This window comes from Etheostoma spectabile, chromosome 22 (genome assembly GCF_008692095.1).
Source record: "Etheostoma spectabile isolate EspeVRDwgs_2016 chromosome 22, UIUC_Espe_1.0, whole genome shotgun sequence".
NCBI classification, from domain to species: Eukaryota; Metazoa; Chordata; class Actinopteri; order Perciformes; family Percidae; genus Etheostoma; species Etheostoma spectabile.
In genome coordinates this window covers 8,028,641-8,049,712 of record NC_045754.1, presented here as the reverse complement: position 1 = coordinate 8,049,712, position 21,072 = coordinate 8,028,641, and the positions used below count along the sequence as shown (strand labels likewise).

The window sequence follows — 21,072 nt, the reverse complement described above, 5'->3', positions numbered from 1 at the left end:
TGTGTGTGTATATTTCCGTAGGAGTTGACAAGCAGGTTTTATTTAGCCACTGGCCTGGAAGCAGAAAGCAATGCCCTTTGAGCCCACACAATTCAGTCCCTAAAACATCCATTTATGGTATTCCTGGATATTTCTTAGTTACCTTAATGACTCACAAACATGGGCAAGCTTAAATCCTTTAAGGCTGTAATTAAGTTAAGTAAAACACTCACAGTGGAGGCGGATTTTGAAGAATTTATTGGCACAGTTATAGCAGCAATGTGTTCTTTCTTTACTCTCAACAACAGTTTCTATTTGGCTGTAAAAAACAAACAAAAAAACAACCTTGCTAATAGTTTAATTTACAGAAAAGAAAAAAAACGATAACACTTTGAGCTCAGTTGAAGTGATTGTCAACACAATTGCATAAAGTGCATATGCAACATAAAGAAAGGGAAACTGAGAACATTTTGAATCAGATTGGCTGTAGTTGCTGCTGTTTTATAGCTACATTCTTAGTGGTTTAGTCTGAAGATACTTGCTGTTTCTTTTTAAATAGATGTAGTAACATATGATAATGATTATGTTTCAGGCCTGTAAAGGTGTTGTAATTAAAATATATTACAATGCTTTTAAATGGCAACACAACTGTACCCAGTGCTCAATGTTGTAGCAAGTAAAGTGGGATGTTGAAATATGTTATATGCTGAAATACTGTACTTCTCTGCCTTTTTACAGATAAATATGTTAAATACAGTCTACGGAAGTATATTCAGCATTAACAGCCACCAAGCGCATTTAGAGAGACAAATTCTGGCCAGTATTGCAAACCAGTTTTCAACCAGCTCTGACACATCGGCTGCTGAACTCTGCCAACTCCCTAGCAGGAATATTAGAACATCCATTTGTCAGAAGAGCAGTCCAAGAACTCCCTGTCTCAGTAGAAAGCGGGGTTTGTGTGCTCAATGACACAGCGCCGACAGTGGCGTCTAACAAACCGCAGAGCCTCTGGCGACACCTCGCAGTCCTGCACGTTGAGAAGCTGCAGCTCGCAGCAGTTGGCTGCCAGAGCTTTGAGTCCTCGGCCTGTCACGCTCTCGCATGCTCTGAGACTCACTCGCCTCAGGCCTTGGCAGTACATAGCCAGCTGCTCCAGCCCGCTGTCCGACACAAGCGGGCACTTACCCACATCCAGGGACTTGAGTTTTGGGCAGCTCCTGGCCAAGTGGCTCAGGCCGTGGTCTGTCAGCCCCTCGCAACCTCTCGCATTTAAGTAGCGCAGTCTTGGGCAGTAGCGCGCCACGTAGCGCATGCCTACATCAGTTATGCGGGTGCAGTGGGCCACACTCAGGTAGCGCAGGCAGCCCTCGAGGCGGGCGACTTCACGCAGGCCGAAGTCCCCCACCAAGCGGCAGTCACTGAGACTAAGCTCCTTTATTGAAGGGCAGTGGAGAGCCAGGTGGCGCAAGGCTTCATCTGTCAGTCTGGTGCAGCGGCGTAAGAACAGATGTGTCAGGCGGGGGCAGTGGGAGGCGATAGTCCGCAAGCCCTCATCCTCGAGGGAAAAACAATCGGTCATGTCCAGGTAGTGGATGGAAATCTGCTGGCCGTGCAGAGGGGACAGCTGAAGGGAGGCCTCTTGGGTGAGGCTGATGCAGGTTACCTTGGAGCAGCCTGGAGGAAGAGGAAGCAGAGGTTCAGTAACAAATGGTGGTTTTTGTTCATGGGGTTTTATATAGGAAGATTACAATTCTTCTTCTCAACAAGTCTGTCTTTGAACAACATGTGTGTTTCCATATGAACAATGAAATAATTTTAGAAATTTCATTTCTAACCAAATGAAATGGCACATACTAAGGAAAGCTCATGATGGGACTGGCTCTAGTGGCTGTAATTCTGCACCAAGGCTGAATTTTGCGAAAGACTGATGGCAGATCTGGTATTAAGGGACCACTAAGGTCTATATAATATACATATTTAAAACAATATATGTGTTTCCACATGAACAATGAAAGGATTTTAAAAAGTTAATTTCTAACCCAAAAAAAACCTAACCCACTTATTTGTCTAATTCAGGCTGCTAAATCCTTAGCTTCAGATAAAACAAACATTTGTATTTTGTCCACCCATATTACATTATTGCCAGTATGAACCGTAAGGAATGATTACAGCAAGCAAAAAAACTTCAAACTTTTAATGTATTTGTAATCATGTGAGTTTTTTTCTTTTAAAGAAAAAAAAAAGTAACCACTTGAGGGTGCCAGGGTAAAACCTGCTGTATTTGGCTGTACGCCTGCAACTAGAAGCATCAAAATGTTTGAGTGCAAACTCCAAGAAAACCAAAATTGCGGTGACTTTTCAGGGAAGAAAAATAATCAAAGGCTGAAGTCCTGACCAGTTAAACATAAAAAGAGATAGAATATAATGGAACGATTTTCATCATCTTGTGCCTTTTAAATAAAAGCCACTTTTTTGAAGGCTATTTTTACAACAAAGGGCTTACTTCCTGGTCCTAATGGTGCAGACATGGCTCTGTCCAGAGTCCTGTCCAAGTTAATGTTATTTGTGTCACTTCCTTAATGAAAGCAGCAGACCGCTCTCCTTACTCACGTTGAGGTAAGTTCTGCTTTCAGCTAAAGAAAGCCTTTCTTCTCTCACATGGGAATTGAGGTTGGCAGAGCTTCTCATGCTCCTCTAATGATTTTACCAGCTTTAGTAGAACTGACTGAGAGGAATTGAGGAGAGGGAATTCTTTGAGGTAAATCCACACGTGCGTGATGTAGGGTAGCAGTAATAAAACTGAGAGAGCCTATTAGCCACAGACCACAGTAAGATGTCACAGAAGTACATTTCCTTTAGGGCTGCACAATATATGGTTTGTTTTATCATCATCATGATATCATGTGGCGCAATAAACACATCGGGGAAGGCTGTGACATATAGCGATGGACACAGATTTTTCTGTGTTAATTGAAAGAAAATATTAGAAAACTGCTCTTCAAAATGTAACTGTCATTTTTAAAGTTCAATATCTTCAATAAAATGATGTTGGAAATGATTTCCTTTCATTTGCTATGAATTCAACAAGCAATTTATTTTATTTTAGCAGAATATTAAAAGCAGTCGAACTTTAATACTTGTTTATTTATTGTAATTAATTGCCAGATGTGCGTTTGATTTATGAGGACTCGGGTTTCCTCAGATCTCTGCGCCCTAATCCCCAGCCCTAATTTTGTCAGATGTTTACCTGAGAGGTTCAGGTGCTCCAAACCAGGGCAGCGGGACACCACCTCAAACACAGCATCATTGGAGATGTTATAACAGCCGGCGACTTCCAGGTGACGTAGCTCCGGGCAGCACTGAGCCACCACATGCAGCCCACGGTCGGTGAGCCTTTTGCAGCCATTCACCACCACCGTCTCTAGGGTCAGACACACGTTCGGGGTGTCCTGGCACAGCCGGTGAGTCAGGACCCGGATGGCACGGTCAGCGTGAAGTAGCTCTCCTGTTAGGCGGACGGTGCTCCACAGCCTCGGGTCCCATGCCAGGTTGTACCAGCGGCGGCATACGCGCGCACACCGGCACAGCTGATTGGTGGGGAGATGGGAGAAGATCTGCAGAAGGGCGTGGTCGGGGAGGAGGTCAATGGGAGCGTGGTGGTGGCTTTTGGACTGGCGGGAACGAGTGTGAGTGCCAGGTTGAGAGTGGACCACGGCGACGGTCTCGGCGGGGGCAGAGGAGGAGGAAGAGGAGTTGGTCTCATGGCCGTTACTGGAGAGGGCGGGCGAGGAGAAGGATGAGGACTTGGATGGCAGAATAAGACCGGGGCTGGGGGTGCTCAGAGTCCGAGTGCTGGAGTCTAAACCTGAACAAGAGGACAAGATTGATAAGAAAAGAAGGAAAGGGAGGGACAGAGTTAGTTCAAAGTTCATTTTGTTTAAAAACTCTTTGTTTTGGAACTCTTTATTTTCAAATGACCTGTAAAGCTAAGGAATGTTAACACGTGCCATATGTCTCTCTGGAGAGGTCAACCCATCAGATTAAAACCGCTTCCTCAAACCTCTTCCCTTACAGAACCCACATTCATTTTTTTGTTGTTGACACGTTTACAGTAACTAGGTTTTAGATCAAGACCTGGTCTAATGGGATTTGGATGGAAAAAAAGGCCCTGTAATCATAAAATCATAAATTATGAATAAAATAACGGTTTCACAAACAGACAGTGGGTTTTAAGCAGCATTTTTTAAAGGCTTTTACTGTAAAGTCTACCACTTTTTCACAATAAGTAACTAAGTCAGTAAGTAAGTAAGTAAGTAAGTTAACCTTTTGCTTAATGTCCGAATCACAAGCTGTGAATCAACCATCCTTCAATGTGCCATAGCTGTACCAACTTCTCTAAAAAGGATTAAAAGCTACCTCAAGATTTTTTAATATCATCAATGTTGACCGCATTCCGCATTTTGCTGTACTTTCCCTAAATCTGACTCATGCACTTTTAATTTCCTACATTTCCCAGAATTACTTTTGACAAGTAGAAACAGAATGATTTTAACTGCCATGTCTGGGTTTTTAAAGTAAAGAGAGCAGCTAATGGTAATCCTGTTAGTAAGACCTAGAAGAAAAAGAGTTTCCTTTCAAGAAAAGGACTAGCTTAACATCTTGAAGGCGTACTACACCGATAGTATATTTAGTATTGCACTTTCATAAAGCTGGGGGACTCGCATGAGACAGAGTGACAAAAGAATGGTCACAATTGAAGCAGTAGAGGCGGAAATATTCAGACTTTTAGGCAAGGCGAGGCAATGCTATCTATATCGCACAGGGAAACTCAATGTGCTTTACATTAAAGTGCATACAACGACAAGTGACATGAGATTTTAATAAAATAATCTAGGCCATATAGGGTCACATTGCAAAAACATGGGATTCTGCATTTCGCATAATACAACCTACAGGATCCTTTCATCAGACCCTCCCTGCCTAAATAAATACCAACATCTTTCAAACTCCCTGCACCCAGTTAGTAATGCAGCCTTGTAGACTCCAAGCCCTGACTGAGAAAACCCTTGGGTTATTTTCTCAAGAACCGTCAAAGCTCCCTTCAGAGCCACAGAAGACATTATACAGCTGTTTCCACAGGCTGTGTTGTACTCCCTTTGAAAGAATACTCCACGTTGTGGGACTCACTAACAAAGGATTAAAATTGATGTAGCAGAACCATCCGCTTTCTTTATTCCATGACCAAACCTGCCGCCTACATTGCCCACAATGCAATTTGACCACTGTGATTTGTGTGTGTTATGCGAGTAGCTGCTAATGTCGCCTCAAGCAGAGATGAGGAGTTGGATGCAAAGAGATGGTGAACTCCACATCTCCGAAATTGTTTCAATTTTCAAATTTTTACGTTTTACGTCTTTAGTCTCAACCGAAGATGACTCAAGTGACATCACTTGAGTCAATTGATCAGATTTCACGGAAGGCTTTATACGTTTTTTCACACAAGAACTGTAAACAGACTTTGATGTGTCAAACCGGTGGAGTTCCCTAGTGAACCACTAAACTGATGAGTTAAATTGGTGGAATGCTCCTTGGCTGCATTGCATTCTGGACCTTTGAGGCCACTTCCTGTGGAGACACTGGTCTCCCTTCTTCTGTGATGAGGTTTCTGCTGTATAACTCTTCAGTGTTTCATTCTGAAGGACAAACACCACATCTTTACCGCAGCTGTCTTAGATCAGGGAAATTCATACATTCCAATAATCTCCAGTGTATCGATGTCACGTTGTACAGTTATTAAATGGGTCAAAGGGTTCATCATGACAGTGCCATAGCCACGCTAGCTTTTATCATCAATGAGAGTTTACATGGATCTCGTTATCACGTTTTTGTATGTTCGGGAAAAAAAGTGTCACATCCAGTATATCTTCCCTGCATTCAGGTCGCAGTCCCAGGGCCTTCTCACCAGATGAACTCTGTTGCTTTAGAGCCACCAGCTCAGGAGCTTGGTGCTGGGGCTGACACTGTAGGTTAGAGCCTGTGTAAACACTGAGGCCCTCCTGACAGATATGCGCTGATTGCCGCCATGTCTGAAGACGCAGCTGTGAGAAGCAGTGGCTGGATCTCATCAGCGTGGCGTGAGACAGCTGAGCCCTCCACCTCCGTAAGCCGGGGCCCGGCTCCCATCACCCCGTGACACTGAGTGCTCCTCTCTGATGGTATCTGCGTCTTCTCATCACCTCTCCAACTCGTCTTGTCCAATCTCGAGGAGCTCAGTTGGATTGATAGTCATCACTAAAAGCATTTCAAGTAGTCACAAGTATGATGTCACTAACAGCTGTACAGCTACGGCTATCTGGGCTTTACGGTGTTATCATGTTTCAAAATAAAATTTTAATATTCTAAATGTTTTAAACCAATCGTGATGTGATGATGAGGGCGAGTCCAGAACTCTATTTATCTATTCTCTCCAGTGAGTTGTCTTAACAAAACATTTACAAAGTATTGAGTTACAACTATAATTCCAAAAGGCGATATATCAGTTTTGCTCCAAAGGCTTATATATTTAGTATATTTATAACCTTTTACTTAATTATCCAAGAACCCAGGAACCTTTGTAGGAACTTGGGGACTTGCCAATTGTTCCACAGCAAAATATAGCCTATACATCTTGGTCAAAATAACTTTTTGAGGAACCTTTGTAGTAACTCAATAACTTTACTTTTCTTTTAATCTCTTTTCAGTGAGTCTTAAAATATGGACGTAAAGTGATAACAGTTATTGAGGTAGGACTGTTGTTTCAAAAGGCAATATACAGAATCAACTTTGGTTAAAAGATTTAATTTAAATTCCTAGTATTACTAATCTTGTGAAAACAAAAACAATTTTTTAGAATGTAAATCCAGTTTTGCCTGGTTTGTGGTTTAAAGTCTAAATAACATCAAAATAAAGAGCAAAAAAGCAAGAAGGCTAGTGAAAACAGCGATATGTAGCTACACTTAATTTGCTAATTATTTCAATGGGGTTAGGCTAAAAAAAGAAAGAATAAAAAACCTTAGCCGATCTGTATTACTTTTCAGAGGCCCCGATTACTCTGGTGTTGTTTCCACCTTTTGTCAAAACTGCAATATTCTGCTTGATGATGTTTGATTATGTTGAAACTGTGAGAAAGTGTTAAATTAACTCTACGGTAACTTTTGATGTGGTACTTTTACTACCCACCGTTTCCCTATGATTCCAATACATTTACCCAGATATAATTGGATCAACACCGTGTTGACCTACATTTCTAGCCTCAGTCAAGTAGATTGCACCGTGACGATTAATGGATGCTTCAGGACCAGGGCAGTCAGCTGATTTTACACACCGTACGTCAACATCTATGTGACGAGCGGGCCACATCCTGCCTCTGTTATGTGGATTTGTGTGCAGACGGACGGACAGCTGGGCAGTGACACAGTCCTTACGACTGTCCTGCAGATCTGTATTCCAGACCTTGGCTTGGTCCGCCTCCCGCCTCGCCTCTGATGACATCCGCAGACTCGTCCTCCCGGGAACATGTCCACCGATTCACGGCTACTTTAAAACCTCTCTCTTGCGTGTCCTTACAACTCTCACTCGCATCCAGATTTGATCTAAACGACGAGTGTAGCAGTCCAAAATGCATTGCGTAATAAAAATCTGCATTAAACCTCATTTCATTCAGCTAAGAGGAGGATTTAATGTTTCTTGTAGGTGACGGTTGACCACAGTTTGGGTTCATGCATCCCATTTTTGGGTGGTCTACCTATGATTAGCTCAACTTTAAATGTGAAGGATTATTTCCTTGAGGTCTACTAGTTTATCTTGGCCGGTGTATTTGTAGTTTAATACAAAGGATTTAATAGTCCGAGGTCATTGTGAACACCTCATCTATTTTAAATTTCACACACCTGTCCAAATATGTCATGGCAATAGTGGTGCTGGGTTTTCATGTTTGTTCAAGTACACTGCAAATATTGCAAGATTCCTGAGTTAATACCTAGTGCTACCTAGTGGATTTATCCAACAGTGCTGGAAACCACAAACTATGCAACACAGAGCTGTAAAAACAATTGGAAATCAGGCTGTTTTGGATTCATGCAATTCATTTTTTTTAATTAAATAATGGCTACTCTACACAGCATTCCGCAATGGGAGAAAAACGTGCTCCGGTTTATTGGCATTTCTTTAAACCAATCACAATCGTTACGGAGCCGCTGTAAAATAGTGGGAGAAAACTCAGATTGAACAGATAGTCTAGCTAGCTTTTTCAATTTACCCTCCAGAGATCTAAGGAGCAGTCAACCATAGTTCTCATAAATCCACCGAAGTTTAAAATTCCAACACAAAGAAAGCAAAAGGAAACATACAGTACATGCATCCAGTGGAATGTCCTGCGACACCGGAGCAATCCCGGAATTGGAACGTCAAAGATATGGACTGCAATGACATGCAACGCTGTGCAACAAGCTTTGAGGTATGTTTAGTCTTGTAGTCTTGCTTTGCCAGAACTTTCTTCAGAGTACTGTGGAGGAGGGTCTGGCGAGTCCACAGAGCATTACAGGAATTGGAGAAAACTTGCTCTGGTTTGTTAGCATTACTTTAAACCAATCACAATCGTCGATAGAGAAAGCTAGTCTAGCTAGCTGGGCTGGGATTTACCCTGCAGAGATCTGAGGAGCAGTTTACCATGGTCCTTAGAAATCCATTGGAGTTTAAAAGAAAGCAGAAGGTAACGGCCCAAATGAAAGCCATCCGGCGGAATTTCCGGTGGCACCTGAACAATCCTGGAAGTGGAACATTGTAGATATAGACAATACTTAATTATACCCAATCAGGAGCAACATCATGTAAACTTGTGGTAATACAAAGGCAGTACACTTGCGCATGCAGCCAGGTGTTCAACACACACGTTTACTATGGTTTCCTTGGCACTGAACGTGGATTTTTCACTGGCAGGTGTGACACAGACACACTGCTCAAGTCACTAGCAATGTGTTGCTGTTCTTTGTTGTCCAAGGCCGAGCTAATTCGATGGGATCCTGCACAAAGGAGACAAACTCATCTGACTGCCACTGGCTAAGAAGCAACTCTCAAATTATGTAATTACATGTGTCACTGATCAGAAGAGAGCTTCAAGCCCGGAGAAACACAGCGCTAATTACACAGCATTGACACTTCCACACAGCTGGTGGGAAAAGTTAAATGAAGACAGCCTTGCAGTTGCTGGGTTGCACTGGATTTGGGATAGATAACACCTGGGTCTCTTTAAGGACACCCAGGTGTTATCTATCTATGTTTTTTGTTGAGAAAGCCATCTATTTCTCCAATCACCATTGATCAAAGATGCTGCACAAACAATAAACGCTGATAAATGTGCAGAACAATTATAACTTTGTCACTTCTGGATATGTAGTTCTTTTTGCATCTGGAGAACCTCTGCCAGTGTGTGCTGCTAGTTGCTGTCCGAGCCTTTTTTTAATGATTGCATTTGCAATCAACAGACAAACACACTGTTTTAAAGCCAGCCATGCAGATGAAGGCTAATTAAAGAGCTGTGGAATTAAGACATAGAAGGTATGAATGCAATTCACAATGACAAAAAAATCCAGACGAAGCATATTACTGTGTGCAAAAGAGAAGCAACGGAATTTTATCAGGTTTAGAAAGTGTATTATCATTTCTGTGAAATCTTCCTCAAATTTGGAATCAAATTGTTCTCATTGAAACAGTAGTTTGACAACTCAAGGTCTCTGTTCTTGCTTTCACCAGAGCTGTCAACTCTATCACTTGAAAGTGCCCCTTGAGTTGATTTTGTTAAGTCTAGTGCCATTTTTAAGGTGAATAATGAAATTCATACTTAAGTCCTAGAAACACTCAAGATGAAATCATTGCATATCAACAGATCTAGCTCCATGACAACGAAACAAACTTTATCCACTAATAGGAACCATCTGAGACAACTGAAAGCTCCAAATAAAGCTAGTAGGTGGACCTTACGTTAGGATTGTTGGGTGCGTATACCTGCAGCTCCAAACTCTAAGCATGAAAGGAAAAACTTCCTTGTAACCCTCAGATACTGCAGGAATCTGTTTAAGTTAACCAGTGCGGTGTCGTGTTTTATATCTCCGTATCACTGCAAACCTATCATTAACAGAACAAATACCATGCAGCTGTTAAAATGATCTTGAAGGGACTGTAAGTGCAGATGGTGGAAGATTCAGTTGGGTTTAGGAAATCAGAGGAGAAACAGTGGAACATCTGGTCTTTACTCTGGACAAAGAACAACGGAACAGTGGTGAAATGAAAGAGAAACTCATGCATTTTGAATGTGCGTATAGCCACAGAAAGGCATCCTTGGCTGAAATCATTTGCCACTAATACCCAAATCTAAGCTGATCCACAGCAGTGCCGCAGCAGGCTCCCATTAACATCAACTTACTTCTGAGACACATCTGGATCGCGCTTTGATTCCAGAAGTTTAATGTATATCAATGGAAGTGATCGCCCCAAAAATACATGATGCTCGCGTGATGAAGAGGCTTCAGCTGCATGTTTGGAGTGATGTCGTCTTAATGGCATAAACCTGATGAACTTAATGAAAAAAAAAAGAAGCAACTCACAAAAACAGATTTAAGGGCGTCATTTCAGGGCCTCTTAAAGTAAATAGGGGCAAGAGGAAAAGAGAGAGGGAAGATAAATTGGCAAAAGAGTCTGCAGACTTTAGCAGAGACAGAGACAAGTGCACAGGCAGGGTCAATCCAGACTTTGACGCAGTCTGGTCATAAACTAAAGCTATAGGGATTCTTTTCAGGATCTTACTGTGCTGTGAAGCTCTGCTAAGACCCTGTCTGGACCTCATAGGATTATTACTGCTGCATCTGGCAGAACAGACCAATCCATTACCTCAATGCCCTTAGCCCTGTGACATGTTTCTGCTCTGCAAGCTTCACTGTGCTCCCCTCCCTTCCGTACCAAGACTGTGACAGGGCGGTGTCATGCGTGAAAGGGAATCAGAGATGCTTATTTTCTATTTTCTAAGTCAGGAAATCCAATTCAAATCAACACGAGGGGTAAAAAGAAGTATCAGCTAATAAAAAAACAACCAGGCAGCAGGGATTTGACTGAAAGAGAATTGATTTATCAGCACTAAACGGTTACTCACGCCAGGTTTTTTTTTTTTTTTTTTTTTTAAAGGGAAACATCCAACTGAGAGAGAACTACTGGGATAAAAAACATCTGGGTCTGTCTTGGGTTTTATTGAATACATGGAAGTTGATATTACCGTACTGTACAGTGTGGCGGCTGGGCTATCAGCAAAGCCTTCACTACAGGAAGGTCTTACGTCATTGGACAACCTGAAAGACAATAGGGCCTGCTGGTTCCTTTACACTTGGACAGGAAACAGTCTCCTTAGCTCCCCACAACCCCCAGAACTCCACTACTTCTGGACTGCAGCTATTCTCACACTCACTCAGCCTCAAGGATTCATTTTTTGAAGCTAGTGCAGCAACAGATTGGGCTACACATGTGCCAGGAACTATTACACTCTTTCCCCACAACACGACTAATTTCCTCAAGGGAGTTTTCCGCCTCTTGAAGCCCTTCTGTCAGTTTAAAAGACACATGTCTCCACACTCTGGCCTGGTCTCTTTATAAATCCACAGCTGAAGAGGACAGCAGACACATGGACATCTTTAATCCAAATTTGAAAGACTGATCTACTCAAATGAGCATTTGTGACTGTGCATTCATAACAGCACAACTTTTCCAGGATAGAGAGATGGCCGTTCAGACTCCAAAAGCAATTTGGCGTCATACTAAACGGATCTGGCTTTTGGCAAATCACTGAAATTCAAGATGACATCATTTTTCGTTCACAGGTTGTTAAATCAGGATGTCAAAGATGGTATTTCTTCTGCGAGGAATCCTATGCATGAAATGCCTTTCTGTACAGTTTATATTTTTTGGCAGAGGTGTGTGAGGGGGGTTAGAGTGTGGAGTGACAGTCGTGTTAAATGACTGAGCAGGGTAACGTTGACTACACACAGCAAACAGCAAGAAGAACTGCACTTCAGACAGGAATGGAAAAGCGAGCGCTGGCCTAAACGGTTGATTTGGTTGTGATGAGGAGCAAATGTAATGATCTCATGTGGTTGAAGCAACAGAACAAGGGAAGTGCTGGAACTTTTGCGGTTATAAACTCTTGAAGAAAAATGGTTCACTTCAACTCCAGAAAAAGATGCTGTTTTGGCTCAAAGTGCTAGAAATGTCTTTGGAGACAGAGACAAAACTTTATAAATTCTCAAATTAAAAGCTAAAAAGGTTTTTTTTAAGCACTATTCATGGTGGTGATTGGTCTTTCACTGTATTTAGAGATTTTTGGGATACAGAATGAAGATGCCATCGTGCAAGATCATCATACTTGCAAAATATCACAGTATTGGGTAGGGCAACAAAATTGCAATTTTATCAAAATCGCAGCACGGACTAGTGCAATATCCTAATCGCAGGGGGGGCGCAATATTTGTTAAAGGCAAAATATGTGTCAAACCATTCTGAATGAAGTATTGTGGTGCTACAGAGACGTCCTGGGCAAACAAATCCTATCCTACCGACTAAAGGAAAACATCTTGGTTTGGTGTAACTTTTTGTCTATATAACTATACTACATATTTATTTGTTCTCCAATGAAAATGAGAAAATTGATCATTCCCAATAATATCATGAATCATGATCGCAATCCGTCAAAAATAATTTTGAAAAATAAATTTGACATTTTCCTCATATTGTGCAGCCCTAGTACTGGGTAGCCACTACATTAAACACACGTTTGAGGTAGAAAAAGCCTTGTCAGGCAAAGTTACATGATTGATTTGGATAGAGGAATCATACATTTTAAGGAAGTTTGATACTACTCTCATGTCTGTACATTAACCATCATGTTGTCCTCGGGTCAAATCTGACCCGTTTTCAGTTTTTTTAATCACAAAAAATGGACCTTTGACATAAGCACTGAAAATGCCAACGTTGGAAATATTAAATAATTTTGGAAAAAACATTAAAAAGCACCCAAAGCATTAAAAAAGTGTCAAAAAAGTCGGGAAAAAGCAATAATAGTGTTGAAGAAAAACTTATTTGTTATGGGTGAATGGAAGACAACACAAGGGTTAAATATGAAGCTAGTGCCAGCTGCTTCCTTTCTTTTGCTAGCTTAGGTTAGCATAAGACGGGAATCAGGGGGATACAGCTAGCCTGGCTCTGTCCAAAGTTTAAAACGGTCTTCATAAAATCAAAACTTGTAGTTTATGTGGTGTATGGTATGAGAGAAGAAGGTTGTTTATAAATTTGGGAAATTTAGAAGCTCTGGTAGGCCGTTTTTTGTTACCTAGCAAGTTTAACTAGGCTAGTTTCTCTCTGCTAACAATGTTTATGCTAACTTACCGCCTGCTGGCTGTACCTTTATTTTTACCATATGGACATGCATATCGTATCAAACTTCTTTTCTAACTCCCAGAGAGAAAACAAATAGTTTGTTCACCAACTGGCCCTGTGAGTTTGTATTTCTATTTTATGTATTTTATGTATAGTATTTGTTTTGACAACCAAAACTAATTTCTATGAAAGATGAAGTCAAACTTTTGAGTAATCCTTCATATTAAAACAGGTGTTAAATACCCCACAATTTGGTATTAAAAAGCAAAAAAGAGCCTCTCCAAGAACACTGTCTAGAGAAGTTTATCCCTAAATTTTTGGACCATTGCAGCTTCAACCACAACTGACACTTTGCCGCTTACGTAATGAAACAAACCACAGAATCAAATAGAGGGGAGGGGAAGTACAATGTGTCAGTTTCAGCTGGTCCACAACTGGGGTCATTGCCACATGAAAAGCCCAAAGACCCAGGTGTACCACAGTAAAAACATCACTTGTGAGCCAAAAATCTTACAGGAAGCAAGCAAAGCCAAGTGGCTTCTTTCCCATGTCCTGTCAAACACACTGCTGTAGTAGAACTAAAATTTGTGGCCCCATTTTGGAGAAAATGGCATTCAAAACAACAGGGCCGGCGCTTTCTCTCTGACAGAAAATAAGAAGACTGAGCAGTAATCAGAGAAGAGTTATGAGATCTGCTCACTTAGCTGTCTTTCCTTCGCCTCCTCCTCTATCTCCTTCACTAAACTACTTCCATTTTTTTTCTTTTGCCGACTTGTTTGGTGCTTTTTCGCTCAGATTTCCTGGCTCTACAAACGGTAGAAAAGACAGGGGGAGGAGCAACGACAGCTGATGGAGAGAATCTGGGGGAAATAGCATAGGCATTCATTGCCTCTCTGTTTTCTCTCTTTACATAGACAACCTCCAATGAGGATTTGAAGGTTAGCACTGATATTTCTCAATGCAATTGCTACAGGCTTGGTGAATAAAAGTCCAACGCTTTGTGTCTTAAGAAAAAATAGGGAAAATGTACTTTTTTTTTCTCTTCCACCAACACTGCCTGCATTTAATGAGTACACACTTCTGCACAAAATGAGAACAATCTATAACTTCCTCTAATCCTCCATGAAATAGTCAATCACCTGCCAAACATTTCCCTCCAAAAAACAGATGCTTCTTCATCTAAACAAACCTCTCTTCCCGGTGTGAGAACTGGCAACGCAGCCGTATAGAGCTGCAGAGCAAATGCAGCATTAAGTTTCACCAGTAGATACATTCGTCACACCAGTTCAAAGTTTGCCCACAATGGTTTGGCTTAAAATACACACTGCAGTAATGACTACTGATGAACGATAGAATGTTATGGAGAATAACAACTTACAACTCCTCCCGGCGGGGAAAATGTCCCAACAGCAACGACACACACAAACACCTCGCTGCAGCCTCTTTCATACTTGGCACATCAAAAATCAACAGTGAAACACTATATATCTGCCTAAGTAAACACCAGTAAATGGGTCGCTAGCAGTGAGGTTAGTTTGCAGATGAAGTGTGAGGGATTTGTTGCCTTTGGGCAACAATGTTGACATGGTGGAGACAGGAGCTTTGTGGAGGGACTGTTTAGACTGCACAGCTGACCCTCAAGTGGGAATACTGTGAATTTACACTGATTAATATTAGGATTTTGTATTGCTGTAAAATTATTATATTAGAGTTTGTGATTTTATCATCATGCAGCCAAATAAACATTGTTTTTCTTAGTCATAGTAATAAAAAGCACCTGCGTGGGTGTGCAAAGTAAATGCAAGTAAATTAAAATTTCTATTTTAAAGGACCTTTAAAACCTTTAGAGGACCTTTTTGGTCATTGACACAATATCAGCACATAATTACAGATAGGGAACATGCTGTTGCTCTTCTAATGATACATGGGGACACTCATCACAAAGCTTAAAAGCTTTTCTTAGCTAATGAAAATGTGATGTTTTGGAGACAAGGTTAATCATGGTTCTCACAGAGACCACGGGGCTACATGCTCACATCGATCAGAAGTGATATGTATTTATTAAAAAACTAAATATTCAGTGCAAAGCAGCAACTGACACGCCACATTGCTAGAGTCATTTATAGCTGGTAATACGAGAGGGAAAACATGGATAAGACCCACATGCAGACAGACTGTATCAGATTGATACAGTTCAGGTGGCTTATTGACCAAATGAAGGTACAAAAGCTTATGGGATCACGAGGATGCCCACACACAAGTAAACAACGCCAAAGCGGCACGCAGGAAATACAAACTCCAAAAGATATGGGCAGAGGTTCAAAACAAGTAAGAAGTTTTTATATTCCAGGGTTCAGATATCAGAATACAGACGCTGGGAAGCAAAGGCAAGAAACAGAGCAGCTTGAAAGGGCTGGTTATATACGTGCAGGGCTAATGAGAGAAAGTGGGAACAGGTGAGCAGAGAAGGTCATGTGACTGGGACTGGAGGGAAAAGCCAGAGGGCAAGGGGTGGGCAACAGCAATGAATGGGTTTAAGGGGGAATGTGGCTGAAGGGGCATGAATGGGATGCCCTGATTTGATGAGTTTTATTTTTTGTTGTTGCCAAAACTCAAGAAAGCTTTAAATTTTAATACATAAAGTGCCAGGTTAGGTGATCATGGTGCCTTTGATTCCTTAACTTGGCTCATCAACGTCTAAGACACACTGAACCCCGACCAATCATTGCTTGCGGTCTCTCATGACCTGCTTAACACGAAACAGTAAAACCTCAGTTTTTTTTTTTTTTTTAAATGGACGTTCTAAATAAAAACAATTTTACATCTATTCTCATTATTTATTAATGATTTTGGTCTTGTTTTTTTATGCATACTATTGCTTTTCAGTATCTTGTATTATTTTATCTGTACTTAGACCTCCCTTGAAAATGAGACTTACTTGATTAAATAAAGGTTGCAATGGGCAGGATTTCTTCATCATATTCACATGTGCACTGAGGACATGGTATACCTTGTAGAATTTTAAAATTTAAGGAGGTGAAACAACTGAAAAACTGTCTGATTAAGGCCTTAACTAGACCCATAAAGAAGAAGAATCTAAATGTTAAACTGCTTTTGGAGAACTGCATATAAATCATTACATGTTTACAGAGTAATCTTTGGAAGGACAGAGTCAACTTTTCCCCCGTCACTGTTATCACTGTTTCTGTGGTCCTTGGCAGACAGAGAGGAAGTCGACGTGTTCATTGTTCCCACCGTTCCCTGTTCCTCAGCTACCTTCCTGGTGCCATTATAAACGGGGGAAGGAGCTGACCCCAAAGCATGGCTGCTTTGACGTGATCAACGCCCCTGTGAGTCTGTGTTGCATCCAAAACTTGGCACCGCTGATATAGGAGGATGAAAACGGTGTTCGAGAGCTACGACACACAGGCCGAACATCCCCGGGTGTTGTCAATTAAGCTCCCACCATGTCTGAGCCACATTCCTAAAGTACCCTGAGTTGGGCTGTGCCAAAGAATACCCTTGAGGCCCAGACCGGGTCACAGTGTAACCCCTGCTGGGAGATACTCAGTTTTCATCCCACAGGAAGGCTTTGCTGTCCAGAACTGTGGCTTTCAGTCTACGGCTAATAAATATCTGGGTCAGCCCCACCACAAGCCCGTCTAGATGATAAATAAAAACAGAGACGCGTTGCAAAAATCTGCCAGATGACTGCTTGACTCGGTATATTCTCAGGAGCAGAATGAGTGTAACATCCTGATGTTGATTTTGTGGGAATACATCCTATGGGCAATGGCCTACTTTCCATGTTTATGCTGATTTTAGGGTTCAATATTATGGTTCATTGAAATTAAAGAGTTTTGAGAGGATTATCAAATATTCCAGTTTCTTCTGGTGACGTTTTTGTTTGTAAGACGTGGTGCAGTCTCCAGTCCTTCAGTCTTAGTGACTCTGGTTTGGATCTTACATGCAGGGCTTTTAAAGAAGATTATGTGTCTTTTAAAAGCGGAAATAACAATTGTTCTCTTACAAATAAAAAGTTGAACCCATGAGCATTCAAATCCACTCTTTCTCAATTTAATACACTGTGGGTTTTGCAGATACAACCTTACTTGGTCTGGTATGACCAGCAGCTTATATGGAGCATAATAGTATGGTTCAGTTGGGCCAAAATACCATTTCAAGCAAGCTGTAATTAAAAACAACTACAATTTGTTATTAAAGGATGGATTTACAGAGGGAAATGTTTTGTCTAATAATACATAACAGAGTTTGGCTACTTAACATGTGATTTTGCATAACTGTTTCGTACCCTGAAGAAACTAAACAAAAATGTTGTAATATTAGTTTCAACTATATTGCCCTGAACTATCAGACAGAAAAAAAGTATTCCTTATATTTAGGTTGAATCGCTCAAAACTGCATCCACTTTAGATTAATAATGTTGAAACTGGGTGCAATGTCAGTTCTGATGAAGAAGGGCGGATTTGTTCAATGTGCCATCTCAATGACATAGAAAACAACTTTTCTTCCTTTTGGCCCTTTTACTGGAAACCAAACAATATGCTGTCTTCCATCAGATGACAACGAAAACAAAGTTGTCTCTTTCGCGCAAAAAACAGTTGCGTTAGCCTGTTACTTGTAAAAAGCCTGGGAGACAAGGAAAAAAAGTCTGTCATGGGAATAAACCTTTGGCTTGTGGTATTGTTTTTTTCTTCAATTTGCATAAAAACATGTTTAAACAAGTCTATAATGTTCCCGGAAAGTGTTGTGTCCTAAACAACTACATGACTGTAGCATGAGGATACTAGACCTTAATATGAATACTCCTAGTGTGTGTGGTGGGGAAACAGACCAGACTGCTTCCTGATTAGTTTAGTGGACCACAGGACGAGGTGGGCAAGGACTGTGCAATTTGCCACTGTGTGAGTGTGTGAACATGAGTATGCATGTGTGTGTGTGTGTGTGTGTGTGTGTATGTGTGTGTGTGTGTGAGCGTGCATCATATGTGTCTTTTTAAGGAGGGGGGATTTGACTGTGGCTATGGTGGTTCCAGACCATGTAATTATTCCCACTTAGCATGGAGAAAAAAAATAACAATTTCAGTCATAACACAGGAGGTAAATTATAGTGGGGAAGCCACTGGTCATGGTCTATAATCTGTCTATATATTTCTATCTGCACAGGTTGTTCTCCAACTAGACACAGTCAGGGCAATTATTAGTTTCCCCCAAAATACTCTAGGTACACTTCCAGCAGCTCCCCAAATGAGTCAGCATTTCCTGCAAAGTCATATGTCTGCCTCGTCCCAATGCACACCCGCCGGAGGATCGTACATCTTTATATTTAGTGAGGTTAATCAGTGAATTAACCTCACTAAAACAGACTAATTGACACACATCTTGCGTGAAACCAAAAACACATCTGATGTCTCGTTGCTTTGTTCTCTCTGAGAAACACCTTGAAATCTTCAGCTGAGTGACAGTTATAAACAAAGGCTGCAACTGATATTTTTCTTCTTGCGGGCAGCTCCAAAACCACAAGAATACTACATTCGTCATGCCAGAGCAAGTTCAAGATCAGTGATGACAATGCATGGGAGGAACTGGGTGAGTGCATGTGTGTGTGAGCGTGCAAAAGAGTCGATGAGTCACTGGTCAACTCAGACAAAGAGACCACAGCACAAAGGGAGAGAGACCATAATGTATCTACGGGGGGGGGTTGATCAGGTTTTTTTGTCAAAATCAATGACTCAGTGATACTTCCTTGGGTTGTGAGATTTAATTTTTACTGTCTGTCTCATACACTTTTGAAGAGCCCTACCCAGTGGAGGTTTAACACGCTCCCAAAATCTGTAAAGCACTAATATTGCAATTTTACTGATATCAAGCTAATGAATATTAGCCTGCTATAATGAAATGTGTTGAGCTGTGCTAATCAATAATGTTACATTAACAATAGATCAAATGACAATGTGTAATGTAAAAGGAGTCACCACAGAAAATTATCACCTGGAGTTTCCCTTAGCTCTACAGAACATTTTAGCCTCTTTCAGCTAATTGTTTTGGTTTTAGAACTTTATCATTTTGATTCACTCTCACGGCTCTCATCAACCTTGCTTCCAGCAACAGCAGATAGTGGTTTTTAGTGAAAGATCTCTGATAAACCCACTGTACGCTACCTGCAAAGCACCAAACAACAGACAGACAAAATTAGCGACTAGCTGATGAACACAGTGGAGCATTTAGCCACATGTTTACCTCAGAATCTGGTGGAGACCAAAATGGAGCTAAAAAGAGAGTGAATATTGGATTAAATTCAGAAGAGCCCAAGCTCAAATGCAAGGATTTACAAGACACTATGCTGTATACAGAATATAACATCTGGCATCAGAAGCGGCGGCAGGATTCTGTTTTAATAGTATGTAAACAGCAGTACCCACAGGTGCACATACACAGTCTACTAAGCGAGGTCGAGATTGGTTTATGTTTGTAGATGTATAACACCACTATAAACTCTGATTAGCCTACAGCATTTCACATTCCAGCCAACAGGCCAGGTTTACACTATCCTCTTTGGCAAGAAAGAGAGAAAAAGTGAGAGAAAGAAAGAGAGAGAGAGAGAGAGAGAGAGAGAGAGAGAGAACTAGGCTACGCATCCGGCTATGCGACACCTAAGTGCCCGGTGTGTTCCAACTATTAATCAACGTCCGTTACAGGGGTGGGGGTGGTGCGCAATCACCAAAGGCTTGTGTCAGTGTTGTTGTCAGTACTTAGAATTTCTCATGGGGGAGACAGAAACTACGCACTGTAGCTTTAACCGGTAAAATAACAGCCCCGGTAACAACAACAACAACAACAGAGATTATGTCACAAGCGGGGCAGACCCACAACCCAGCAGCACGCACACTGACTATGTGCCAAACTTTCACGTGACTGGCAGAGAGATGGGAGATGACAGACTGGCTCTGCTATTCTAGAACTTCCTTAATCCAGAACTGTATCAAATACATTTGAAAATAAATGTAGGCTGTACACATGCGTACAGGATAACAGCTGCCGGCGCCACTGCCTGGAATTGTGGTACTTTTAAGCTATGACTTTAGAGATATTTTGCTCTGTTCTTTTCTTTTCTTTTTTTCATTAAAAAATGATTGATCGATTATTAAAAGTGTCTCAGACCCGCTGACAGGAGGCTTCAAAAGGCATCTGTCAGCTGCAAAGTATTTTTGAGCCATTACAGTGAGCGCATAGTTTACATTTGTAACACATACACTCCTGACAAAGAGGAGCGGTTTTCTACAGTCGGTGTGCCAGGGTTTGGAAGATTGCCTGGGCGGCTGCACACATACCTCCCTCCATTGCAACGCTTTGAGCCTGATACGACCACAGTTTAGATAAGCATTCTTCCACAATGAGAAGCCAGTAGTGTTGTTTTTTTTTTTCTTCTCAAACAAAGCCCGAGAAATGCCTTTGGTTTCTGATGGGAGCTGAGTTTGTTTTCAGTTAAGGGTTATCCCAGGAACACGCAGGTTTCTCTCCAAAAATAGGCAGTAGAAAGAGTGGATGAGGAGGAAAGAGAAGGGTGGGTGGAGAAGAAGAAGAAGAAGAAGAAGAAGAAGAAGAAGAAGAAGAAGAAGAA

The 21,072-nt window shown here is 41.4% G+C and overlaps 1 protein-coding gene across 1 annotated transcript in view; it reads right to left on the bottom strand.

Moving 5' to 3' along the window:
- Nucleotides 1-221: 221 nt before the first annotated feature.
- Nucleotides 222-21,072, bottom strand: part of si:dkey-192l18.9 (F-box/LRR-repeat protein 7) — a 25,050-nt gene continuing 4,199 nt past the window's right edge. Inside the window, exons 3-4 of the mRNA XM_032503637.1 lie at nucleotides 3,227-3,844; nucleotides 222-1,653 (exon numbers count right to left, since the gene is read on the bottom strand). Of these exons, the coding sequence (XP_032359528.1) occupies nucleotides 917-1,653; nucleotides 3,227-3,844 (1,355 nt within the window). The 3' untranslated portion in view covers nucleotides 222-916. The remainder of the gene's footprint in view (nucleotides 1,654-3,226; nucleotides 3,845-21,072) is intronic.